Here is a 27,990-nt window from a genome sequence, read left to right as displayed (position 1 = left end):
CGCTATTTGCCGAACAGACGGAAAACAGTAAGGGATGTAACTTCAAAATAGCCCTGGAAAAGCTGAGTTGGTTTGTCAGCCTCTGAATTCTTTCTCCTCCTACTCGCATTCACATTTTGAAAATCTATTGAAGTTAAAATTGGTAAAATCCATCAAAATAAAAACCTTAGAATGTCACATTGTAGTTGCATTACATTTCTCTTGTTAATAGAGCACCCAGGTTTACAATGAGTCTAGCAAACTAAGTCAGCACTTCCATTCAGGCCGGTTTCTGCGCTGTTAATCCCCGGCGCGGGCACAGAACGCTGATGCGGGTCTAGGACCTCTCCAGATAACGCTTCAAATCCGTTCTGGTGACAGGGAAAGGGAGTTTCATTCAATCACCTGAGTCCCTTCCAGAGATGTCACGTCGCACAATAACCCAGCGTTCACACAGCTCGTACTCTTAATGCTCAAGGAAGAAAAATAACCTTACCTGCTGCCTTCAGCGAGCTGCCCTTACGGGAAACAAGTGCAAGTTTGCTCAAGTAATTGTAGGCAAGGACTTCAGGAGGCTGTGTGCTTCCTCAGGGATATTTTAGGTCAAACAACCCACTATGGTTACCCGCCCCACGGCCCCTCTGCGCTGCACCGACCCCGGGCTCATTGCACCATTAGCACGGAGAACACAGCGAGCAGCCCGAGCTCCAGCGGAACAGCGACAACACAGACCACAGCAGCCGATTAATTTTAAAGAATTTTAATACAAACTTAATATAAACTATTTCAGTCCCTCTTAACATGTAAGACACTGACTCAAAATACTTTTATACCTTTTTTTCAAGTATTGCACAATGTAGGTACAAAATTAATATTTACGATTACATTTTCTTCCATAATATATAGCAAAAATCTTTAAACTTTTAACAGAAAATACAATTTGTGTTTCTTTTGAAAAAAGCAAATATTTCGTACATTTTAATTCCACCACTAAGGAATATTCTGTACACAACTTTTTACTTTTTTTTTTTAGAATTGATGTCTTTAAGATGGATATCTTACAATTTCAGTAAAAAAAATACAACATGAAGCTGCTGCAGCTGTCACAGATCACTGTAGTAAAAAGATATAAATGCAATACCATGTTGTAGAAACAATATATATACTCTGATATTTTACAAACTTTGTACTAAATTAAATTATACAATTAGAAAAAGACCAATAAACCCACCTATTAGTGCCAATTTTTTTAATATATCTATACATATATGTCTGCGTACATATATATACACACACATGAAAAAAATCAGCCACATCCTTGCTATATCTTAAATACTGTAAGAGGCCATATTTTGAGAGTATATTTTTGTAATGTACAGTCAGTATAAAATAATTTTGTGCTTGGTTGGCAAATGAAAAAAATGATGCATGTTGTATTTATCTAACCAAGCTTGAACGTATTCATACTACAAGCCTTAAAAAAAATCTCAAGAGGTGGAAAAAAAGATACACCCTTGGGTACGTGCATTTTTTAACTTGTACAATAGTATTTACTTGTATTTCACTTCCGTTTTATTTTTAGTTAGCCATAACTGGCTGGAATTGCTGGTTAGAATACTGCATGTTGTTTAAACTAAAATTCAAGCCATCCACAAAAGATTTCTCGTTTAGACCTCCATAGGCTGCGAACATATCAAAGGCATTACTGTACTGGAGAGGACTGAGGTTTAGGGGGCTGTCACCAGGGAAGATGCTACTGGTGCTACCTTGACCCTGCATGTTGGGGAAAATGAACTCCTTCGCATTAGGAGACAGGGCAGAAGTCTTCTGCTGCTGCTGTTGCTGCTGCGGCTGCTGGCTGCCTAAGCCAAGCCCGTAGAGAGAGTGCATGGAGGAGGAGAGGGCTTTCTGCTTCAACAGCTCATTGACATTCAAGCCAAGGTTGGTGGGAGAAGTGCGGGCGACCTTGTTGCTACGGCCGCTATTCTTCATTTTGGTCGAGCCAAACTTGGTGGCAGCGAATGTGGCAGTGGTGAAGGTTAAAGGCTGAGTGGAGCGGGGCATGAAAGTCGGGCTGACAGCAGCAGAGTGGCCAAAGGGAGGAGAAGGAGAACTAGACACTGAAGATGCTGGGTCACTAATTGGCATGAACACCTGGGCCTCTGGGTTAAAGCTGTTCTTGATTTCCTTATCCAACTCACATCCATTTTCATTATCATCCACATAAAGCACTTTCACTGGTCCCTTTTCACCGATTTGGTATGAAACCTCAAATGGGTCGATCCAAACACTAAGATCCTGAGGCAAGTTGCCGCGAACATCATCAATGTCCAAACCACTCTCTTTGGATGCTTGTTCTATCACCGGGTCCACTTTCTCCCCTATATGTATACATCTAAACCCTGATCCTTTGTATGGCTTTTCCGGATACCAGTGCCCTTCATACTTCTTCTTAAGAAGTCTTTCAAGCTCTTCACCAAAAATGTTGACACGTCGTCTGGGAAGCTTATTGTACAAATATGAAATAATAAAATTGAGTGCTACTTGGATTTCAAGCTGCATAGCTGCTATGCCACAAGGTTATAAGTCTGTTTCAAAACCCGAAGAAGAAAGTGTTCAAGATGCCACAGGGAAACAGAATTTCCTTCAAAGTGCTGATTCTAGTTGATTATTATCCTTCACCTTGAGTGCTCTTGTTCCTTTAAGAAAAAAACAAAAGCAAACACAGCCAAATAAGGAAAGCGTAAGATCAAGCTCCAAGGCCTATCCGTTCAGCTTCACCTTCTGCATAAAGTAGGTAACGTTTCAACCAAAAAATGCACAAATTGGTTATGTTCGTGCCTGCGGAAGGTGAGGATGTCAACACCACTCAGTATGACTTACAAGCAATACTGCAGAAGATGCACCAGGCACGTGTTTACATATACAGCATGGGGCATTTCAGAAATCACATGAGCTTGCTGTTTAGTTATTCACAAAGCAGCACGGATAATTTTTAAGACATCACAGAACTGCCAGGCCTGTCAAGGGTTCAATTACCAACCCGTATTTGGATGATTTATAGTACTCAGCTGCAAAATTTAGCACCAGACTACTGGTTTAGCTTGAAAGGTCTTTGTCCAAGAGTCGTTTATCATTTTAAAGTTTGCAAACATATTGGTTGCACCACAAACTACAGAATTATAAAAATGTTAACAGTTGCTTTAGGAGGTTTCACACAAATAACTAAAATGATGCAACGTTTATTTTAAGTCCAAGCAAGTCATCCGCATCAACGGTGCGCTGGCAAAATTATGCGAACTGAAGAGAAAATGTCCGCTGTACATATACAGCAATTCTTCCTCAGAATAGCTAAAATGATAATGCAGCCAATGCATACAAAATAGATGCATGTATCTTCTGTCCTAAGGGTGACAACGGCTGTGAAATTATCACAATAAAAAAAGCACATTTTTTTCCCCTTTCTACAAATTATTCTGTATTATCAGATGTAACGTATTAATGTACGTAAAATTAATATATCGCGTTATCTATAGCCCAGATTTTAAAAAGTTTCTAAAGCTTTTGATAGCCTCAAAAACAACAGCTTTTCTCCTTCTGCATGACTCCATTTTATATTGAATATAAAATATGGTTGCCACTCCTTCACAAAGGACAAAAGAGGAATTAGCTATCTAAAGTTAAAGAAGGGGCAAAAATCAAGCATTAGCACATATACTGCTAATGAAAATCCTGCAGTTCCTTAGCACAAAGGAACTCATCCACAGGAGACACCTTTGCTCAAAAAGTTCCAGTTCAACAAAAGATATATATTTTTTTGCTTGAGATAAACACCCAACAGAATTTAAATTAACAGTGTGCTTTCCTGCACTGCATCACTAGGAACAATATTTAGTGTAGCTGCCACTGAAGATTAGAGAAATCGAAGCCAATATCGAAATCCTTTAGCAATGTGAATACAACGCGTTTTTATTTCTTGCTCCAAATAATCTCCTTTTAAAGTCTCCAACCCTATTTCCGAGCCACTCATGTTCTCCCCAACATGGTATGGGAATAGTTTGAAAGCCTGTACGATAAGGCGACCTTTAAACGTTTGCTGGATCAGCACTGGGTGGGGATAAGGAAAAGATCAAGGGCAAACAGAAGATATTTACAAAAGGGACACAATCAGTACAGAAAAGCTGATTGGGTGCTTAAAACGGGCATTTAAAAATGATATATTAATCCATCTGGTTTGTTTCCCTTCCTCCATGTCCTTTAGGAATGAAATGATCCTTTCAAGGCAGACACTATAAATTCTTCTACGCCCCACGGTACAAGCAGCTGATCAAACAAATCAGCCTGATAATTTCAAACTACTTTTATTTTTTTTTTTTTTAAATTGAAAAGGACAATATTTTCCGGGGATCCGAGCCCACTAATCGCCCCAGCAGCAGAGCCCCGGGTTAAAGCAGGAGCCTTAAGCGGTGTGGGAGTTACATAACCCGGCAGTCGGGTCTCATTAGATTTCTGCTCACAACCCTGGGAGCTCCAGCAACAGCAGGAGGAGGAGAAAAAGCATTTTCTGAGCCCGTAATAAAGAAAATGAAGAGGAAAGGGAGCCGGCTGGAAGAAGGGGGTCGGCCAGGCCCCTGTCCCCAGCACACAGGCCGGCACCACCCGCCGGGCCGGGGCAGGGTGACGGGGACGGCCGCCCGGGGAGGCCCAACGCAGGCAGCGGCGATTACTCAGCCGGCAACGCTCACCCTTCCCAACCCGACCGCGTCCAGGGAGCGCCCCGGGAGGGACCGTCTCACAGCCCGGCTCCCCGGGCCGTGCCCGCTCCCCCCCAACCCCCTTCTTCCCATCGGCTCCTGTGCCGCTCGCCCCGGCCCTTCCCCTCCCCGCGGGGCCGTGCCCGCCTCAGTCCCCGTCACCGTGGGGTCGTGACCGCCTCGGCTCCCCGGGCCGTCCGCCTCACGTACCCGGCCTGAGGGGCCGGGCGGTGCCCACCTCGGGCCCCCCGTCGCGGCGGCCGCGCCCGCCTGAGAGGCCGGGCGGTGGCTGCCCCAGCCCCTCGTTCGCCTCACGGCCGGGGCCGGGCGGTGGCTGCCTCAGGCCCCGCCGCAGCGTCTGCCTTGGGCCCGGGCCCCCCCCGCCCAGCGCACACCGCCGCGCAGGGCCGGGCCGTCCCCCCGCCCTCAGCGAGCGGTACTCACCCGGGTGGGTGTGCGGGGGGTAGTGCAAACAATCCCGGCGGGGGTGTGAGTGCGGTGGGGGGGGGTGCGGCTCAGCACCCGTCCCCCATCTCCGAGAGCCGGCTCCCTCTGCGAGGATGGGAGGGGAAAGGAAAGAGAGAAGAAAAAAAAAAAAGGGAGGGGGAAGGGTTGGAAAAAAAAAGGGGGGGGAGGGAAAGGGGGGAGGGCTGCGCTGCTCACACCCCCACAACGGGCGCGCTCGGCCACGGCAGCTGCGCTCCTTCTGCTACTGCCGCTCCGCCCGGCGCGCCCCTATATATCGCCTCCCTCGCCCCGCCCCCTGCGCGTGCACCCCGCCCGGCCACGCCCACAAACCCCGCCCTCCCACTGGCTAGCGTTCGGCTTGGCCACGCCCAACGGCCGCCAAGCCCCGCCCTCCCCGCGCAGTGCCCTGTGCTGCGTCCCCTTCGCCCAGCGCGGCGTGGAGGGGCCGCTCTCTGACGTCAGCTCGTTCCGCGCCTCACAACACCGTTGCGTCACTGCCGACGTCAAACCCTGCCCTCGCGCCCCTCGTCTCCGCAGGGGAGCGGGGGGGCCGGGGCTGAACTACATCTCCCATGACCGCTGCTGCGGGCTGGGGGGCGGGCGGCAACGGCCCGGGGGGAACACGGGAGCGGCGATCGCAGCTCCGCACGGCTGGGGGAGCAGCGAGAGACCAGGCGAGGGGCCAGGGGCCGTTCCCCCGGCACTGGCGGGGCCGACGGGTGCGCCCTTCTGGCCAGCGAGGCCCCGCGGCGGCGGCGGCACCGTCCGCCCTGAAGCGAGGGGACGCAGAGCTGCACCCCAACCCGCCCGCTTCCCCCGCCGCGGCTAAAAATACTCCCCCCAGGTAGCAACGCTGACCGATTGGCTGGCTGCCCGCCCTGCTAGCCGCCTGATTGGTCACTCCGTGGCGAGGAGGAAGACGTCAAACCCCAGTTTTTTTGGGGGGGAACAAAAGTCACCGGGGGCAGCGGGGCGGGGGTGGCGGAGCCGCCGGTTCAGGGCGACCCGCAGTGGGGAGACGCGGGGCGGGGAGAGCGGGGACCCCGCCGGGCGCCTCGCCCAGAGCCGTCGGGAGGAGCCCTGGGGGCCCCGAAATATCCCCCGCGGGTATTAATTAGTGCTGGGGTTGGTATCGTTCGCTTCAAACCGGTGACCAGGGCTGCGATTTGGAGGACAAACTGCAGAGCATTTTTTTCTTCTCTTTTTTTTTTTCTTTTCCCCTCCTCCTCTTGCTCTTGTGTTTGTATAATAATAAAGCATTTTGGCATAAACGCTGCATGGGCCCCAGGAGTGATTTGGAAATGCCAGTCAGAAAAAAAAACATGCCAGGACTTTAACCCTTTGTTAATTAGAACATGTACGAGACTTGTGTGGGAGGCAGGAGCCTGAAAACCGAAATGCTAAAATAGCAAGAGTGGTATTGGGGATTTTCCATAGCTGAAAATTTCTGTCAGAAGGCCTAATTCATCGTAAAAAGCACAGTTTTTATTTAGATGCATCGATGCTGATGCTACCAGGATTGTGCTATTGTGAAAAGCTTGAAAATCTTAATCCAGACTCAAAATAGTTATGTTTTTTCCCCCCCTATTTTACGTTTTTTTTTTTTTAATGATAAAAGGTTGCATAGGCCTTCGCTGAAAATTAGGTCATATGTTATCACTGTGCCCCCCAAACTGAAAACTAAAGCTCGAAGGTGATAAAATAATAAGCATTGGCAACTGGGAGACTAGTGGGAATTGCTGTAGCCAAGCTGGGAATCCAAATGAGTCTTGGGTTTTTTGTTTTGAGCAAGTTGCTGTTACTTTTCCTATGGAAGCTTAAAGAGATAATGTGAAGTCACTACTGAAACAGATAAAGCAAAAAGACAAATAAAGGGGTTTTTTTAAAAGAAAAATGGAGACTTAGAAATCTCCGTAGTACAACAAACTCTGAACAAATGGGGCAGCGAACAGCCTGAGATGTTGCTGAGCTCCGTTCTGCCCGGACCGAGGGACCAGCAGCATAAGGTTTCAATTTAAAGTAGGTAAAAACTGCACAAGTCCCCGAGATCAAGGTTTTCAGGTGAGATTTCGTAAGGAGCTTCGCAAACCGAGTAACTGCGCTGCTGAGCCGCTAGAAAATAAAAGGTTGTAAAAGCAGAGACTTTCTTTCAAATGGATTTAACGCTACATGAGGAGCATTAGGAACTGAATTAAACATACAGAGCTAATACATTTATAATCAAGGCAGCTGTGGGATCCTTTAAAGCTGTAAAAGCGGCGATGTACTTTTCTGTGGCTTATGTAAAGGAAGCTTCTCATGCAATCAATGCTAAAATTGCGTGCAATTGAACAAATCCGATGTTCAATGCTAAGGACAGGTGATTGCCCTTAGAATAACCTCTTCAGGTCAGCAAGAATCGAGCTGATTCTTGGTGATCCGATGAAAGTTTCAATTTATCTTCATTTATCTGAAAAAGCTGATTTTCAAGCTGCAGTGATCGTTATGTCATCCACATGTAACACGTCAGAAGTAGGTGGCCAAACTGTAGTAATGTGAAATTATTAGCGCATAAAACAAGAATCTAATCCAGGATCGCTTGTATTCTTAAAACCACAACTGGCTTTTTGATCCGCTAAGAGGTCAGAATAGGGCCTGCAGGATTTTTCAGTCCTTTTGATTAATACACAGCAATAACAAAATGTCTGCCTCTCCCTGCCAGAAAAATCTTTAAAAATGCAATCAATAGAAAATAACAACTCCAGCAGCAAAATTTTACTCATGTTGCCAATTCTTTCCACTGAAAGATTCGTCTTAAAAGAAAAAAAAATATATATATATTGTCATCATTCCTGACAAACCTTCATAATTTTTCTCCCCAGCAGAGCAAATCAACAGAAGCATTTCGGAGCATGGCAGGGAGGCGGGAGGGAGATGAGAAGGAAAATGACTTTCTTAATCTATATTAAATGAGAAGGGGTTTGATCTTATCGCATCTTCATGACCATATCCTGCGACGGTGCCCAGCGAGGTGTGTGGTCTGATCTCCAGAGCCAACATCTCTGCCTTGTCCAAGACCTACAGCCCCACAAGAACCTTGGCTCCACAAAAGGACATTCTTTTTTCTACTAAAGCCATTGAAATTTGGTCCCTAAAACAATTAAAACCAGCGCTCTTTTAAAATCTCAATCGGTATTATTTAGTGATCAATACAATATCTAAGACCAAAATATGGTCTATTCATCTTAAAAGTTGTTTAAAGGGATTAAAAAATCAAAGAACATTTTTACCAATCTATGTCAACATGGGCAAGAATTGAAGAGCAGTGGAAAGCAACGCTCGGGATTTCCACCACCCAACTTTGTTCCTCTCACCTCTGCTGAATGAACGTTGCTGTTCCTTACAGAATAAATAAGATTTATCCTGAGAGTGGACATAAAGCTTTGCAACGTACATTCCCTAGTATAGTACAGTCTATTTTTTAACATTTTCCTGTTTAGGAGCACAATTCACCTTTTAGCATGGGAGCCTAGGCTTTGATTTTGAAACAAAACAGGAGGCTTTTCCCATTGTGTTCATCCTTCTCTAGCCCAATTTTATCCATTTGCTGATTTTAATGCGTGTTCCTTTTCCCCATCCTCAATTAGTGTGAGCAACCAAGCCTGGCTGCTCTCCAGCATAGATCTTAACAATGATTTTGAAATGTAGTGTAGGTTCTCTTACATTTCACTCTACCGGCTTAAGCAGTGATTTTTTCTATAAATTCAGATTATGGAGGGTGTATATACCTGTTGCTGCTTCAGGACCTCTCTGACCACAAAGAACTTTTAGATGGGAACCAGAAAATTATCTTGTGTGCAATGTTTTGATGGCAAAAATCACCAGCGTCCTGAGCAAGACACAGAAGGCAGCTGCTGGGGAAGAAGGAAAAATACAAACAGGAGAAACCTGACACACTTTAATAAAGGTTTTGCACCAAAGCTTTGTGCTTCCCAAAGTTTCCACCACCTTGAAAAAGGTGAAATGGTGTTTTTTTGTCCTGAAGCTGATATGAAGCAGAATCTGTTCTTCGAGAGGAGCCTGATAAGTGACATTTTGAGAATGGGGTGCACATCCCAAGAAGGGCAGCTAAAAAGAGTGAAATGAAGAGTAAGGAAGCTAAATAAAAATGCTGAGAAAAATAATGGTCACAGGTAGACAGATGCTGTAATAAGGGGGGGGAGGAGGCAGAAAATGGGAAATATTTCATGAGTATCAGAATTTTCTATAGCTATGAATAAATGGGCCGAAGAAGAAGGAAGGAAGGAAGATTGATTTGATACCTTAGAGAGGTTGACCTTTGAGGAAAGTTTGATTAAAATCCAATATAATTTTTTCCTCAAGCTCACCTTTGCGCTGGGATTCTGCCAGTTTAATGTCAGTTCTGCAGTATCTGCCAATAGCTAAAATGATGAGGATTCACAAACAGTTGTAAAGAGACACAAAGCTGCTTTTTAAACCGTAAGGATCGCTCACTTTAATTATTTTATGGCAATCAAAAAAAAGAATTGAAGATAAAGGTCTGATCTTTTGCCCTCTCAATTATGATAGAAAAGGTAGCTTGAAAAGTTTCATCAAGAACTTACTCAAGAGTTGTGTGTACTTGGCATTTGCCGGGAAGACAGGTTAATCTGTTTCATGAGAAGGGAAATCCAGGAAAACTGCTCTATCTTCTTCCTGAGAGACACCGAATGAGAACAAAGAGATACTAAATGAGAAAAAGAAAGTGAGTGTGAGGAGAGAACTTTCATTCAGTCTCTTTAAACTCAAAGAAGGAGTAATGGAAGATATTCGTTTACCAAAAATGCCCGATAAACTCAGAAGTTCTACTGATTTTTTTTGACATTCTGATTATCTTGAGTTAGGGAAAAAAAATATCATCTGAGAATGACCAGGGGGCTCCCTTTGAAATAAGTGGAAACTCAACTTTATTTAGGCAAAGATCCAGCAAATACTACTACTTACTCCTGGCCATGATGTCCTCTAAACCACAGCTCTGAACCTGCACTCTCTGGCTCTCCCAGCAATGGGGTATTTTTGACTTAGGAAGGACCAGATGAACCTGTAACTGTTTTCTAGTCTTTCAGGAAAACAAGGTAGACACGTATCTTGAATGGGAAGAAGGAAGGATGTTTACCGGATTGTCAATTTATCATAAAGAAACAACTGGAAGATGCCTCGATTTTTGCAATAAAATGCACAACAAAATGAAATGTTGACATCCCTAGATGATCTCGCCTGGTTCTTGACTGAGGATTTAGAGCAGCCAACAACAATACAGCTCAGTGAGAAACCATCCATATTTTAGGCTTTCGGGTGAAAAGCAGCTGGGTTTTCTGGAGCACGTGGCCCTTGCCTGGGTTTCTGATGCCTTTTTGCAATCCTGTTCCTATCAGTAACCGTGTGTTGTGCAGAGCCCAGTACTTGGTCAGGACTTTGAGAGTTTAGTTGGTGGCTACTAAATGACACACAGAATATTCCATTTGGGAAAGCCAAAGGTTGCAGGTATTGCGTCTGAGAGCATTAATTTGAGAAGCGCCAGGTTAACCTACTGTGCTCTCAAGCTGTGACAATTTGAATGATGGTGACTTCCAAGTAGAATGAGTTCAAATGTCAGTGTATTGATGAATACAGGCTGATAATAATTCTCATGAGAGGAAGATCATTGAAAACTATCTTCATATTAATAAAAAATAATGAGGGCACTTCTTTTCAGATGAACAGAAGCCTGGTGACTCTGTATTTGTGCAGACACCAAGAGCGAGTTGAGTGGAAAGATGCCAGTTTGTGACAGCTGAAGGTCTGACCCGGAATCTTTAAGGGTATTATCCATGGCAAAAATAAAAAGCCAATGGAAATTTCTCTTTGCGTTTGCTGAGCTCCAGATCTGGCCCTTATTCAACTATTATTAAAGTCCATTGAGTCACAGCGACAGGAATAATGGAGGGGAATGCAGATTCAAGCTGTGTGTTTGCTCCTGAGACACACAAAGTAGATTTTAACACAGTTTGTGCATCCTGGTTTTAAGCAGCTCGTGTAAGGAGTAGTTCATGGAAGACTGAATCTGTCACTGGCATTGAAACCATCATTCAGTTTAAATCGCTGATTCAAAGCGTAGTAAATCACACATTTCCTCTCCACTTCTGATTCAGAAAGGTATAATTGCTCCGAAATAATATAATATGTGCCTTACAAGATTAAGCAAAGGGTCAGATTAGTATAATATCTTCCCCGAACTGATGTCAAAAAGCTGTGTAAACCAGGGGCCACAACTTGAGCTCCCCCAGAATGGGACTCTTGGGACTTTATCTGCCAATGAAGCAGCGGCAGGGGGAGAACACACATTCTGCTGTTTCGCCGGTCACAGGTGTTGGCCATGTGATGGCCACACTCAGCAGTCCCCACATACCCACATATATAACCCAGTACCTACATATCTTTATAACCCACTTCATTATAACCGAATGTTTTTCCTTGAATACACAAACCAGCAGGAGCTATTATCTCATACGCTATTATTAATGTGCAAGGCTCGAGACCGTATTTGCTCACAGCGGTGGATCTGTCTACTCTCAAGAGTCGCCATAACTAACAACTTCAGAAAAAGGGATAAACCAGCTGTGTTGCACAACCACATCGGGTTTGGCAATGGGAAGGAAGGAGAGATTTTCTTGATCCCACATGATGATTGTCTTATATGCTGGAAAATGAGCACTCAGAGTGACATACTTTTTATTGTAGCTAATGTAACTCGGTTTTGTGAAGAAGGTGATTCTGCTGCATGACCATATTATCTAAATTGCTTTGTCGCCAACGCATAGAAAACTGAATATAAAATTGCCTGAACATAATTGAGTGCTGACTCACCCTCGATTAGAGTAAATGGTGCAGCGTTCCAGGGAGTCTTGGAGCTTTCTATAGTCTCACACTCCGATGTGAAATCTTCTGATTGATTTTTCTCCCCTCCAAGCAAACTTACGGTTCGTGCTCCGATTTGAGGCTAGATGCTGCGAATCCAGCTGCTGTCACAAGACATCTTCCCCCTGCTTCGTTATCTTGATCAGTTTTCTGCTGAAACCCTCATCTTTCATCCTGGCTGGTGCAGTTGCCTCCCTTGTGATTATTCCAGCTCCCGGCTCTCTGGATCCATAGCCGCTCTCCAAGCTCCATCTCAAACACTTTAGTTTCTAAGGCTACATAGCTGCGAATGTTTTCTCACCAAATGCTTTTCCATAAATTCTCACAATTTCACTTCAGTCAAATCTGAGGCTGCATCGTTTTACATACATGGCACTGTTCATAGCAGACCCTTTTATTACAAGCACCTTCAAACACGAGCTGGCAAACACAGCCCCAAGTATTGTAAGTGGAAATGTTGTTTTGGGGTTTTTTTCCTTGAAAATGGCCTCATATCACAAAGCTCCATTTGGAGATGTAACTGGAAACAGAACAATTTTCATTTTTTTAAATGGAGTGGAAGAAGGGCAATTTGAAGAAGCAATGCCAGAGACCTGAGGTGAACTGAGCCACGGATACTGGGCAGAGAGCTCAAATTTAGCTGACCGTGGCACTAAGACAAACCAGCACTTGTGCCTTTGGGTAATCTCAGTCCTGACTCTGTCACTCAGGTAGTAAAAAGAATCAGCGGAAGAAGGGCCATGACCTAAATAGTTGGGATAACAGCAATTATTTACCAGCAATCCCACCCACAGCGATTTGCAGAAGATGCCAAACCTGAGCTGGAGGATCTGGGAGTGGAGCCAGTCATGGAAGTGGCAGGACTTGGTTTAGTTTCCAGCTAGCTCTGAACATCCCCTTTCTTCCTGAAGCATTGAATTAGTAGCTGCTGAAAATGGGGTAGGGAAGAGGCTAAAATTTGTTTCCTTTAAACGTAGGACTGGTTTCATATTAGGTAATAACTCAGAAATGAAGAGTAACTTCGTCACGCACGTCAGGCTTCGCTCCTCCAGAAGCACTGGCCCAACTTTCTTCCTTACCAGGAATTCTAACTTTTATTGTCTAGTAACAAATCACACCTGCCTTGCCCCAAAGAGGATAAATCTCATTTATCTCCAGCTACTAAGAGATAATAATGCAATTGGTCCTTCACACCAGGAGACTGCCTGTCTGTTACCTAGAAGTTCTCTTCCAAGTTGGATCAACATCTCTTCCTTCCACAGAGCAAAGAGAAACTTGATTGGAATGTATTTCCAGAGACAAATGAACCCCCAAGATAAAAGAAAATATATTGCTTGTAAAAAAACACCATGAATTTGGTACAGAGGAGTGAATGTGAAATTCAGAGCTGATCTAGAGCCAGGTTAGAATCCAGCCAGAATGAAGGATCTGATCTCTTCTAGTTGATCTGGTCCAAATTAGCATCATATCTAATTCTTTGGGATCTGTAGCAACAATGTCCCTTTGCAAATTACAGGCACATTTAAAAGGCATAATGAAAGAAAAAGACGAATCTTGAATGGTGAAGAAAACAACACATTCTGAGTTTAAGAGACTGAATCCTTCAAAGGTAGCAGCAAAATACATGAGCATACCCATGGCTTCCCCAGATGGGTTGGGGTTGTTTGTCACTCCCAGCCCAGGCTGCATTTGACTGATCTCGCTTATATCACATGAAGTACGTTTTCAAAGGGGGAAGAAACAGACGTTCAAGATCAATATTCCTATCCAGATCGCTCTTAATGTTTTGACACCAGCCAGTCCAAGTGACATCCAAACGGGGACAGCGGAAGTATTAATGTCCCTGATTCAGCTGAATCAGGGGAGCGCCTGGATGACAAGGAAGAACAAGGTTCGAGGGAGGCACCGGGGGATCTGCGACACAGAGCAACGTGCCCGACGTTGGCATCGCAAAAGTCGTGTGAGGGGCTCAAGCATTGAAACTTTTCATCTACAGTGACCAGGGGGTCGCTTGGCTGCATTTACAGTTTGGCTGCTGAGGGAAGCGTGGGCTGAGAGGGGAGGCAATCAGCCCACCCTTTAATAAATAGAAGACCATACAAGATGGTCAGGGAAGAGCATACTTCTTAAATGAACTGGAGAACCAAGGCTGAAGCATCTCTTGTTGCTGATCCGTGAGGTGATAGAGGCTTCTGAAGGAGCGGTAGCACCTGCCTAATCAAACAGGAGCAACAGCGCTGATCCTGCCCCAAGGCTTATGCTCGAACCTAGAACTAATGAATGTAAAGGCACTGACAAAAAAGCTTCCACAGAATCCCTTTTCTAAGGGCTTTGATTTTACTGGAACGTGCACAGCAGTAAAATTCACATAGCCAACGGGAAAGCCACGTCCTGGCCTGACCCAGCCACGGAAAACAGCAAAACACAGGGACAGAGATTTGGGGTCACGTTTGGGGAGGATCCGTGATTCAGCATGACAGTTTACTAAATCTCCTCTAATTTGTCATGTAATGAGGGAGCGGGGCAAATACCTACAGCTCCAGGCTGCTGCTTCATTGCAAAAAGGTACAGCCCAGACAGTGACGAGCATCTAAAGAATAAATGACTCTCAATTAGGACAGTAGGTCAGAAAGAGCAAGATGATTCATATCCAGGACATACTCCAACCATCCACAACAACACTCAGCAATTCTATACAGCTTTACATCTTTGAATCACCCACAAACACCCTGTCCTTTCAATGGCAGTGGCAGGTAACAGGCAGTGAGGCTTGAAATGTGTGCTCGAGACCTGCTAATTCTTGCAATAATTGGGCTAAACTGGGAAGAAACGGCTTCCACTGTTCCTCCAGCAATAGGAAGGAATGAGACAGCTCCGTCCTGGTCACAGCTGCCACCGCTGGTCTAGGAACCAGGGGACCTGGCGAGTCACACCCCAACATTAATAAATGAGGTACCCAGAAGCCTCTTTTAGAGAACTGGCTGTACGCGGTTTTCCCAGGAGTCAGCAACAGGTCGTGCCAGATGGGGCTGAGAAGTGCTTGGCTCCCAGGTCAGCACCCTGACAATGCCGCCGCTCAGCTGTGCAAATCGTATTTTACTTGCTTGACTGTGAGTTGCTGGGCAGTGGGATGTAATTTTCCACGCTTGCAGTTGGCCGTGGCTTTTACCTTGACTTGCATTTGACAGTGCGAGCTCTGTCAATGTTGCTTCACCTCTTGGAAAATAATAATGAAGAAGCCTGTGCGATAGGTGTGTATTACTACCCAATAATTCAATTATTTACTTTAACCTAGTCACTCCGGTTTACTACTCTGCAACGAAATGTCTCTTCCAGGTTTACCTGAAGACTGGAACATCAGAAAAGCTCAGGGATGCCAGACATACACTTGCTTGACTTTGATCTCTCTGAAGACAAATCTTTTAAAGTTTAGATCAAGGAATCTTTTAATGAAACAAAGAAATCGTGCCACTTGTATCAGTTCCAGATATAAATAAATCAGCTAGAAATAAACAGGAGCAAGGCGAACGCAGAGGAGACAGCCACGCTCTGCAATGTCAGTCCAAAGTGACTGTCTGATGGATGATAATGTGCCTGGCTCGGAAAAAAAGTCAGAGTTTAGAAGTCTTGCTGCCAGCCATCTGGCAGATCTTCCAAAATATATTGCAGTAAAACTTCATCGAATTGCTACCTTTTTTGCAACTCCTGCTATCAAGACAGTCTATTTACTTTTTAAGCGTGGTGAGGATTTTGAAATCTCTACCAGGGCTCTCTCCTTAGGGACTCGTTCTAGCCCTCCCCATGGCCAATTCATTGCTCCTTCCCTCCCCCAGGCTGCCATATATGCATAATCTTCCCAAAGCAAAGGTGTTCTTATACATTCAGGGGGTCACTGAAATACTGGGCACATCTAGCACCGTTCAGGCCGCTGCTGTCTCTTCCCTGTTTGCAGGTGCCGTTCCCTTGTGCTGCAAGAGAGGCAGAAGTTCAGGGCAGCGGGATTTATGGCACATCCATCCTCATATTCCAGAAGCATCGCTACTTCTCTCTTGGAACTGAAGGGCAACATTTCATACTTCTCAACACTATAGAGCTTATTTTCATAACTGAGTGATTTGGACTCTGTACCCCAGAAGGCAATAGTAAATATTGCCACTAACCATTTCCTAATAATCTGTAGCAACATAGAGTGCCAAAAAATTATGGTCACTTAAAAAAAAAATCCCACAAACATTTAAAATCCCTTTACAGAACAAGCTGCCTGCTGAATGTTAATGATTTTTTTTTTCCTGTTTCATCTTCTCCCACCTGATCCATAATCGGCTGTAATCGAGTTTACGACCCTCCTGAACTGTGCTGAAGCAGAATGGCTTGTTGCCACGGGACTGGGGGTGCTGGAACGCAGATAAACCCCCAACACGCCATCTGAGAGGCAGCTGGAGATCCGATCTGCTGACTCCTGGGTTGTAACATGGACTCCGTAAAAGCTATTTGCAGCTGAAATGATCTTTAATACTGAAACTAGAGTTAACCTGGGTGGTGAGTGGAAGAGATCATCTGCTCCGAGAAAGAAACCAAGGGAGGGAGAAGAGTAGGAAGATAACAAAGGAGAGGGACTCTTGAGGAGGGGAATTGAACCGGAAACGTGTACTGATGGATAAAAGAATACAGGGAATATCATGTTGTTGCATCTCCCCCTCATGACTGATCAGGTCCTTGTCCCCCCTCAACTGCCAGCCATGCTCATCATTTGTAATTCTCAGCCTTCTTAGATAGATGGGGCTAAGCAACAAAAGCTGTCTCTGAGCAGCCCTCAAGCTTGGCTCACCTTTGTCACAGCTAGTTTTAGTAAATTTTAGTCAAATCCATTTGGTCATTAATATGGGCTTGGTTTTAATTTCACCATCTACAGCGGTAACTTGTTAACAAGCTGCTGCAGGAGATCTTTGTAGGACAGTGAAAAGCAGGGAAAGGAAATAATTACAGCATTTCCACCTACGGTAGTCTGCTTCAGGGCAGGTATAAATAGATCAGTAAGTGTTTGTTCACTTAAAAGAGAGTTCAGCCTAACTGCTTTTTCAATTGCCGGCAGCAGAGTTTATGGTTTGGGTTTTTTTTCTCAAAAACGAGGGCAAGGACCATCTACTAAATATCACGCTCCCCTCCTCCACACCACAAGTAGCATTTTAGAAGCTTCAGAATTTTTACCAAATCCAGATGTCGGGTGTGTAAAAGTATGGGTGATTTTTCAAAGCCATTCTATTTGTTTGGGAAAGGAAAGCTAATTAGATCACAAAACTCAATTCAGCTTCAGAACTAAGGAAATCAATGAATCAATCACTTGGAGCATCCCAAAAAGCTCTGGACTGATTCATGCAGAGTAACTCCCTTTGGAGTCCCACCACAAAGTTTTGAGAAAGCGCTTGCTTAAACCTCTAGAAATGCCCCGTTTCTTGTCCATTTGCAGCCAAATGGCAGTGCAGGCACAACACAACGTCCAGCAGGGAGCGGACTGGGGTCCCAGCAGGTCGGGGAGGATCGAGCTGTGAGCAGGGCAGCGGAACCCTTGTTTCCATCTCAAGCATCCCAGAAATAACCTCCTGGCCCTCTCCTGGAGCATCACTCCCACAGCTCCATCCACCGTCCCTCAGCTCCGGAGCCCAAAGTCCTGCCGAGCTCTGCTTTTCTATGCATGAAATTGTTTAAATAAACTTCCCCACTGTGGGCTCGCAGAAATGCAATAAACATCATTCATATAGTCTCCTCAGTAGCTCTGCTAATGGGCCAGTTATAATGGAGTTATGAGGGTTTTCTAGGCAAATTTGCTGTACTCTGCCTCTGGCCCGGGCTGTGAAAGCCTCACCTTGGTGCTCGGTAACAGCCCACAAGCACATACTCTGCCATTGCCTATTGTTCAAATTACAGGTACTATATTTAACTGAACAATAGCTAATAAACAAAAGACATTTTAAGTGGTTTGTGGTGTCTACTGAGCATCAGCTGCCTTTTTTGTGCTGTACTCCGTCTTCAGTCCTGATGCTTATGTCTCTTGGGTCCTATCCAACTGCAAAAGCCCAAAGCTACAGTGAGAGTAACAAACTAATCTGATGGGGAAATAAAACAATTGATGGCTCATAAAGGCAAAATGGACAGATACTTGAAAAGGAAAAAGGCAGAACAAATTCAAATCTGATTGCGAGTCCTACCACAGGAGTGCTGTAGAAGCAGCAAGTTCCTCCATGTTCCTCCGCTCATGCCTCAGGCCAGCCAACTTCACGGGTGCCAAACCTCTGATTCCAGGTGGCATTAATAAGGTTTAGACCTGAATTAAACCACTCTTCTGCATTCCTGGGGATGTGATTCAGACCTCTGGTCTTGAGGTACCTTCAGCTGCTTCAGGCTATGCTGGAGCATCTGGAGGGGCATGGTTGTGGGTCCCAGGTTGTGGGACAGGAGGTGTGTGCAAGCAAAAGTGGGGTCTGCTGGAGCCTGGACAGCCTGGGGGAGGGAAGGGACTGCTCCCAGGTTTCCCATGGGGACATGCCCCCAAAATCAAGTGTTTTGAAAGCAACAACAGTGCAAGCCCCCGGACAGCGCTGGGATCTCTAGCAGAGGACAGGAGGCTGAGCCCATGTACCCAAACACGCACCTTCCCCCTGGAAGGGCAGCGGGCAGGGTCAGCTGCTGCTTTTCTGGGGAAAGAAGATGCCAGGACTGGTTCAGAAACCCCTGTGACAGGGGGGTCATTCCTGGGGTGGCAGGGACCCCTCTGCATCTCAGCTGTGGGGCTGTCACCTCCCTGGTCCCTCCTTTCACCCCAAAGCAGCATAACGAGGCCAGCGGAAATCTGAAGTAGAGAGATTTACTTTACTCAAGGGTTCCTACTCAAAGCTACAACTATTGACAGATTTTTTTCCTACTCCTGTGCATGGTGGGAGGAAGCTGGTAGTATTTATTAAGCTGATTGCAGGCACCAAAGTTCCATCCCAACTCCAGATACGCAGGGAATCATCAGAGCCTGTTGTGTCTGCGTGAATATACTAATCCTGTCTCTGCTTTCTGAATGCATAAGGCGATGTATAGCACCATTAATTTATGATAGAGTCTTCTAGATGGCTGCAGAGGGCAAGACAGTATCTTCAATATGGAAAACTCTAAGGCAAGCTATTTTAGTGCCTTGGGATCATTAACATTTTTGAATGTCTGAGAAACTGCTAACATTTATAAGACTTTACAATCAAGATCCATTCTCCCAAATGGAGAAAGAGCTCGTATTTTTCACATACACTTTAGATATTGATAATTTTCTCATTTTCTGATGTGACAGGGCTTGGGAATTTTTTTCCCCACTGAGACAAGATGACTGACAGAAGGAGATGAGAATTTCTCGTAAAGAGACGCAATACATTTTTACACAGCCGAGGCTGGAAGAAAGCAATAATTGTCCTAATATGCAGGCACGGTTCTCCAGAATGGCTGATGATTTATTTCAAGAGACACCGCTGACAAAAATACCAGGCATGTGTTCCCGAGCCGAGGTTGATTTGAACAACCTGTCACCCTCCTGCCTGCCATGTGGTGGCAATGGCACCATGGCTGGTCTGGAGACCCCATCCTCAGTGGATGTGGGTCACTGGAGCTTCACCAGCACCTTTGGTGACTCTGGCCCATTGTCACAGAGGTGGCACTTGGCACACACTTAGTTCAGTGTCCCCTCTTAGGGTCGTTCCCAGCAGATGCTTGGAGGTCCCAGGGAGCTTCAGGCAGAAGTTACAACAGCCCCTGCTGAACCACCGTGGGGGACACCCGCGGCCTTCAGGCTCACAGCCACTGCTGTGCCTGAGCAGCTTTGCTTTCCACATGGTTCCTCAAAACCATCGGGCTTTTCCCAGCGCTTGGCCAGGCCCTGCAGCAGCTGGAGCTGTGTCACTGCTGCACACAAGCCAAAATTTATTCCCCTCTACCTGCTTTCCTCCCAGCCTCCTCATCCAGCTGTTTTCTGTCTCCTCTCACTAGCTGCATCTCATGTTCTTTGCTGCTGTACCTAATCGCTCTTATCTTTGCCAAGTCCCATCTTACTCATCTCTCATTAAACCCCAGACCTTTCGCAGAGCTTTTCTGCATTGATCTCCCAGCCAGCTTTTGTCTCTTCGATATCTAGGTTCTCTTTGTTTGTACTTTCCTCTCTGGATCTGGGAATAAAACTGCTTCTATTGACGTTACCAGATCCAGGCCCTTATATTTTATTAAACTCTTCGGGATAAGGTTCATGGCTTTCAAGGGATAGATGTGCATCTTCTGCTTTGCAGATATGATGGTGGGTATGACTGTCCCCTGCACCAGCAACACCTGGCATGTCATGAGAGCCTCGAGAGCCTGATGGGTATCACGGACAGCAGGAATCTTATGCTGTGCTAGATACTGGCTTGAGAGAGACATTATCTCTGGCAAATACCAGCTCCAGAGAGACATTTTCCATGGCAGCCATCTCCAGGAATAGATCCTGACTTCATCTAGAAGAGGAGGAGGAGCTGGTTGTACAGGGTTGTGCCACTTGCTGGAGGACGGCATGGCCGGAGCGTGTGGGGCAGGGGTGGCCTCTGCCATACCCGTGCTCCATCTGCCTCCTCCTGCTAATTTTCTGGTGGCATGTTTTGCTCTGCTGTGGCCTCAGACCAGCATCTTGGTAGAAAGCGGCTGGCATGAGCAGTCCCTCCCGACAGCGAGTGCTCCCCAGAGCATGAATATCCAGGAACATGCGCTCTAAGCAGATCTCTTATTTGGAAAACTAGATGGTATTGACTATTTATAAACCTAAGCTTAGAGCGAGGCAAGGCCAGCTGGAAAATATGCCACCGTGAGTGAAGGTGCTTAGGAGCAGAGCATTGGGGGTTTTCAGCCCTGAGCAAGTGGCTTTGCTTTTTCCCCTCCTACTGATTTAGTTTGGAAGCATATCAGAGGGCACATTCTCCTGTTATATGGTGATAAAACCCTGGGCTCAATAACTGAGATCTGCTGCCTGGCATCAGAGCAATACAAATAACAATAAAAGAAACAAAATAGTGGTGAGTCAGGCTGGTTTCGACTTGGGAAAACATCAGTTATCCCTATTACTCACCAGCTCTGTCGTCTCCTCTGGGGACTCTGCTGGCCACCGACAAGTCTGCATGCTAAGACAGGCTCTATTTAGCTTGGGCCCTCCTAGAAATGGTTTTCCCTGGGGTTTCGGTGGGCCAGCAGTTGCATACCCACATCACTGGGATGGATTGCAAGCTGCCTTTTTGCAGAGCAAGAAGCGCTTTGCAGCTGAGCCACGAGGGACCACGGGGCTGTAGACCCAACACTTGGTGGAGATGCCACAGCCCAAGGTGGGTGGACAATCCGTGAGGCCTGTGCCTTCGTCTGGGTGGAAGAAACAATGGAGGGAGCCTGGATGGAGGCCACACCTGTCCCCAGTGCTGGCCGTGGTCACCATGGGCTCTTGAGCCATGTGCAAGCTGTGGCTTTGTCGCGCGCTGCAGAGCGTCATCACAACAGCCCAACATGTCCAAAACATGCACAAGGGGCCAATTCTAGCTGGGAGTTGATTTTTGCTATCAACATTTGTATTTATTAATTTCCAGCCCATTCGCTTTCTTCTGGCACCATTTTTCTCTGCAAGTGAAAAATTTACCCTGAATCACAGCGTGTTATTTCCACTTGTCAAGATAAAGGTTAATGAAATACCAGCAACTGCATCACAAATCCAGCTCTGTATTTATCAGAGGTTTTATATGGCGTGTTATACTGCATAGCCTATGCTTAGAAAAGACTGTCATTAAAACAAAACCAAACTGTCAGAGGTCAAGAAATTCACAGCTAGAGCAGCTGAGCCTCTGCCCATCACTCCTCACCTCGCACCTGCAGGACAAGGAAAAAACCCTTCTGCAACTGGCACGGACGAGTGTGGGGCGAGATTTAATCCGACACACAAGATTCTGTAGGACGGTGGCATTTAAACAGCATTTTCCTGTGCAAACATCATCTGCATCTGGATAATGGTTACTTGGATATTTAGACACTATGTAAATAGTATATAAATTCTATATATCATAGAATATCTAGAGTTGGAAGGGATCTATTAGGATCATTGAGCCCTATAAATATATATAGGATTTAGAAGCAACATAAGGCTATATTTGACATGGAGTGATCTTCAAAAAGATTTGCACCAGAGGTGCAAAGAGAGTTTTACAGGCTTGCTGCAAAGAGTTTCTCGAGTTGTGAATGTGAAACGGGGGCTTTGAGAAGGACGCACCGTGTGCTGCTCCGTGTGCTGCTCCGTGCCCTGGGAGTCGACATGAATTACACAGTGAGAAACTCCCCTTGGAGACCTTCAGGCACAAGATCAGCCCCCAAATTAGACACTTGGGCACAGAGAAGATGCTTCTGCTCAACAGCAGGTTGAGCACATGGGCTCTCAGGAAGGAAGGGAGGAGCTGATTTGCTTTCTTCCTCGGCAAAGGACGGATGGGATGAGTGTCAGAAACTGCCGTTCGGGATGAGTCAGGAGATGGGCATGGGGCGGTTTGCATTAATACCGGCTTGAACACATGCCAAAGAGGATTTCCAAAATTCACAGCCAGTTATTTCTTGTCATAAGGTTAAAAAAAATATATCCTATAGCTTGTTCTTCCACTCCAAGGCATGCAATCAAAAGCTTGCAGGGATTATTATGAGAAGGTTTGTTTGTTATGTAAATATGTTTTTAAAATCTTGAATACAGATGACTAAGTTTTAAACAACCAGCAACCCAAAAACTTGTGCCAGAGTGTACCCTCTGTGTACCCTCTCACCGAGAATGTTTTTCCTCCTCCGAAATGGATTAAAAAGCATTGTTGTGAAATCCCAGCACAGATTTTGTTATGGGCTGAATCAAAATGCTTTTTGAGTATTTGGAATTCAGATCTGAAATTCATCGTTTCAGCCCATATGCTCCATATAAAAGTAAGATAAAGAAAGGGATGTACTTTTTCTTCCTTTTGATATGCAAAGATTTAGATGAAATCTTACTTTCCAGTTTGCTTTTTCAGCAGAAAGTCAGTAGAAATCCTATAGAACATGAAATACCTTGTGAAGCCTGAGAAGATCCTGAAATGATGGATGCCATCGAGAGCCAAAATAATATGTACAAAGCATCTGAAGAGAGCGATCCTTAATCACTCTGGCAAGCCTGTTGATTTGTTGCCATCTACTTAACTTAAAGCTCGTGTTGTCATACAGCTAACTTTAAAATTTAATGAACCATTTGGAGAAAGGAAATCTCTGTTAAAATAAAATCAGTCCTGTCCTTTCAGCTGAAGCGTGAGCAATAAGACTCATCAGGGATTCTCAGCAAGTCCTTCATTAAAACAGTAGCACCAGATAAGACCTAATTTGCCTGATATTTCCAAAGGAAGGAAAATATTTAAGATTTTATGTATTCCTGAAGAAAAGTTTAAAAAGGAGGGGGGGGGGAGGCTGTTTGCTAGACCTCTTTCATTTCCAGGTATTTTACTATTTAAATTGAATATCAATAATAATAATATGTTTATTTTTAAAAATCTTTTGCCCACTAGATGGCTGTAATTGTTATGGCCATGCTTAATTTTTGGTATCAAATTCCCACCTTTAACAAAGTATGTTCTCCCTTTCTGTCATTCTGGATTACCCACTCTCGATCCGCAGCACCATGTTTGAAACAACAGCTTCCTTGCTCTGGAAATTTCAGCTGTTTATAGGAAGTTTAGGTGTTCAAAATGGCCACTGCAGTGGGTTTTTGTCACATCCGAGGAACAGAAACCTGCCACCATTTTGAACGATAAAGTGGGATTTTGTGTCATCATTGAAAGAAATACATTGCTTTCTGCTAATACAAAAACTGCTCAAAGACTGAGGAGCCCTTTGGAAAGGTTTTTCTGATAGCACACCCTTAACCCAAGCAGCTTGGGATTACTGTCGTATCCCAAACATGTTACAGATCTGATGGCCAGGAGCCCAGAAGGCAGGATTGAGCATCTCCTGCGTCCCAGATTCAGGAGAGAAGCCGATGTGAGGAAGGAGCAGGATCTGCTGGAAGGAAAGCTCAGACGAGGGATCGCAGAGAACGCAATTTCCCTGCTGTTTGCACAGGCTCTCGTCCAGCGGCAGGAGCAGGGATGCTGTGGGTTTGCTGTGGGTTTGCACAGGGTTTGCTGGCTGCACTTCCCCGTGTCTGCAGTTTGCCAGGAACTCCGCCTAAAGGGAATGACCACGTAGGCTCAGGTGCAAAGACTTTCCTGATTCAGCGAGCGCACAGGATACTAATGCTTCATCTAAACATCTATAATCTGTGTGACAGCTCTGTACTACAAGATACATGGAAAGGGAATTGGCTCTCTTCTCACTTACTAAGTTAAATGCAAGTTTTAAGCAGTATACAGAAACATTGGTAGCATCTCTCCACTAAGCATGAACCTGTTTGGATTCACTGAGGCATCGCGGTGTGTGGTTTTGCTGGTGGTTTTACAGCCCCTGCTCGCTGCAGCTTGCAGGTAGATTTGCCCTTGATGGGAATTTTTGGTTGATAAAGAGTTTGCCTCCTGGTTCCATACTGCACCAAATGGGGTGATCAGGGTCCGTCAGGTTTCATAAGACTTAAGTGCAGCTTCTCAATTAAGTGTCTGTAAAGAGGGTTCGCTAAGCCAGGGCCTCGTAAGCAGCTTGAATGGAGCCTTTGCCGGGGTTAAAAGCACCAATAAATAGTGCACAGCCAGCATCGCGGTTCTGCAGATAAACTGGAAGAGAAAGCACCTTTGGCATAGGAGATGCTGTCGTAAGGTCTGATTCAAAAGAAATTCAGGACCATTATAGTGCACCAGTTTAATATTGGTCAAGTAGATCATTTCACTTACTGCTCGCTCTTGCAGAAATACCACGTCAAAGCACTTGGAGGCTGCAACTACCATCAAGCTGGTATGTTCCCCCATTTTAATTGTGTTTCTTCCCAAATCAGTATAACGAGGCGCTCTCTTTTTGTGTGTGTACATTAGGTCTTGGGGCGCAGGGCCGGGTGTTGTCCTCAGCCCCACCTGCCTTATCGTGGTGGGTGTGGGGCAGGTTCGTCCTCTGCCCTTCCTGCTGCACGCAAACTCAGCCTGCCTGGGGATTTAAACCGAGTTCATCGCCCTGCTAGATGAACACCTTCTAAAGTGATATTAACCGAGAAGTAATAATGAACCTTCAAATTCACCTAAGTTGTAAGAATGAAGTGCTCAACTAAAGTGTCTCTTATGCTAAGCTGGTCCTTATTTCTAAGGCTTCTGCATCTACAAAACAGGATAAAATATTTTCTATTCTGCAGTAAAACACTATGATACTAATGGACGAGAAGAACTAGGTGCTGCTCAGGAACATGGAGATCTTTTTTACCCTCTCTTCCTATTCCCTTGTAAGTAATTCCTGCCATCATCCTTTGAAACAAGCTGAATGAGTCCCTAAAACTCAAGACCTTTCTTTGAGAACCCCTGATTTGCTGATTTTTCCGTCTTTCTGTGTCTACAGCAAACCTTGCAGAACAGGTTTAACCGAAATAGTCTCCACGCAAACATTCTACAGATAGATCAATTCCAAATCCCCTATCAAATGTCCTACTGGGAGCCCAATGAATAAGTGGATGTCTTTGCTCTAAAATGATAAACCAGAACTTCAAGTAGCATCATAGTCATGTAGATTTGAAATAACTTTCAGCATAGACTTTTCTGTATTATAATAACAGCATCTATATAAATAGCCACATTTTCTGAGCATTGCAAAGGACAAGTGATTAAGGTCAGCACCCACACAAGAGTCATTTGCCTTTGGTGCCTAACTGAAGACTATTTGGAGCAGACCACGAAAGGTGCAGAGTACCTGTGATGGAGTTGCGGATGCTTTGTATTTTCTGGTAATCAGCCTGGAGAGATTTTAGGCTGTGCACACATGAAAAACCAGAAGTATGCAAAACTGCAAGATACTTTTGAGTAACACAAGCTGCCTTGCAGATGGGACAGGGCTGGTTCAAGACCACGGCGCTCGCTCCTGCAGGAAGCAAAGCTGCCTTAGATCTCACATTGTCCTGGTGAAGCACACCCCCCCACCAGCTCGCCTTCACAAAGAAAACCACATACCAGGGGGATTTGCTGGGTAAATAACAAGTCATCCCTACAATATCAGTGCTGGAGAGGAGTAGAGGAAGAGCCGTACTAGGCGCTCCTCACCATGCAACTCGCCACGGGAAGATGCTCAAGTATTTGGGAGGGTGGCACACGTAATACCCTAATTGAGATGTATCAAACTGCAGCACCAGGGAGTTGTCTGAACTGTGATGGAGATATCCAGCTCGGACTCAAAAAGCTGGAGGCAGCTGTGAAGGCTGAGAGCAACCAGGTTGGGTCGAATGGCTGCTGGCTTGGGCAGGCTGAGGGATGTTGGCTCCTGCACCCGGAGCCAAAGCCCCCGCAGCCACTGGGGAGGATCCAGCTGGTGTCCCCAGGCTGGGACGGGGCCTCGGGGAGGGTCACCCGCCATCCGAGAAGAGATGTCTGTCACCTTCATTAATCTTATCTGGGGGTAGCTCCAAAACAAAGAGTTTTGTGAGCTTTAACAAAAACACTGGGGAGCGCTCGGCGGTGAATTTTTTTGCACTCTCCCTTTTTGTTTTGTACGATTTCCAACATTTCTGGCAAAAACATTTCCTCTGACTGTTTTCCTTCTAGAAACAGCCTCTTCCAGACAGAACTGCTCTGCCACTATTTAGCTGGGTAGACGCGAGGCTATTTAAAACACAGAGCTGGAACATTAGCAAAACACTTGTCTCATTCCAAGAGAAGCAGCGAAGGGGAGGGTGCGCATCGCCGGGGTGCAACCTTGCTCATCCCCGGGAGGTTTATGCCTGCGTCATGCCGATTTGTGCTGAATTTAAGGCTTCTGGGGATGGAGTCTGTGACAAAAATCCGACAAGATATTTTAGAAGCTGCTACTTCACAGCCTTGAGTATTTATGATTTTGGCTGCCGGCTCTCATGCACTCTGCAGTCAGCAGTTTAATTATTTACCAGGCTATCTACAGCACCGTTCAAGCAGCAACCATCAAACCCGACATTTTGATAATGCGAGGGTAATTGGGTTATTTTTTTTAGTTATTTTTTATTTTTCCTCTCCCACCAGCTCAACCCCCCTATTCTGCTGGGAGATGCAGAGTCATTGCTCTGCTGGATTGGCTTCCCGCCACCTCGCTGCTCCTTTAAAACCCCATACCTCCCATTGAAGGAACTCGGTGTCCTGCTCGCCAGGAGGACGTCAATGTTTCTATGGAAACTCTTCCCAAAGATTCTCGCTCTGCGCTGCCGCCGCTGCGTATTGTATGACCAGCTTTGTACACTGCAATTCATTATCGAGGCTGTGACGAAAAGGGAGCAGCTTTCTGCCCAAAGGGAAAAAGCATTAAAAAAATAAACAAAAAAAACCAACCAAGAAATAAAAACCAAACAGACTAAAAAACCCACCTTAATATTAATAAACTAAGCCATTAAAACCAAAGGTGCTAAAGCTGTTTGGTATTTGAGTTATGAATGGAATCTGCTCGCCTGTGCTTCTTGCAATGAAAAATACCTTTTCCTGAATAATTAGCTCAGCTGAAGAAGCTTATAAATTCTATGTAAGGTGCTTTTTCTTCCGAGTAGCTAGGGGAAAATTTTCCACCTCTCAGCATTACGATCACGATGATGGATGAGTGTCACGTAGGTAACAAATGGGCCTGAACAGGAACCCTGTGCTTGAACTGCTTTGAGCACAGGCGGAGGCTCAAACCCCGGCTC

General features: G+C 45.4%; 1 protein-coding gene across 2 annotated transcripts; it reads right to left on the bottom strand.

Annotated features, from left to right (window-relative positions):
• Positions 1-723: 723 nt before the first annotated feature.
• TOB1 (transducer of ERBB2, 1) lies at positions 724-27,557 on the bottom strand. Of its 2 annotated transcripts, none has more exons than XM_065034822.1 (2): positions 27,431-27,557; positions 724-2,678 (listed from the first exon to the last, which is right to left on the bottom strand). In XM_065034822.1, the coding sequence occupies exon 2, from the start codon at positions 2,539-2,541 to the stop codon at positions 1,558-1,560; it is 984 nt and encodes a 327-aa protein (XP_064890894.1). In that variant the 5' UTR covers positions 2,542-2,678; positions 27,431-27,557; the 3' UTR covers positions 724-1,557. The 2 variants fall into 2 exon arrangements, with proteins under 2 accessions (XP_064890894.1, XP_064890893.1); XM_065034821.1 differs by lacking the exon at positions 27,431-27,557 and adding an exon at positions 5,178-5,451.
• Positions 27,558-27,990: the final 433 nt, after the last annotated feature.

The sequence above is a fragment of the Columba livia genome, chromosome 18 (assembly GCF_036013475.1).
Source record: "Columba livia isolate bColLiv1 breed racing homer chromosome 18, bColLiv1.pat.W.v2, whole genome shotgun sequence".
Classification (NCBI taxonomy): domain Eukaryota; kingdom Metazoa; phylum Chordata; class Aves; order Columbiformes; family Columbidae; genus Columba; species Columba livia.
This window is presented reverse-complemented; position numbering and strand designations above follow the sequence as displayed.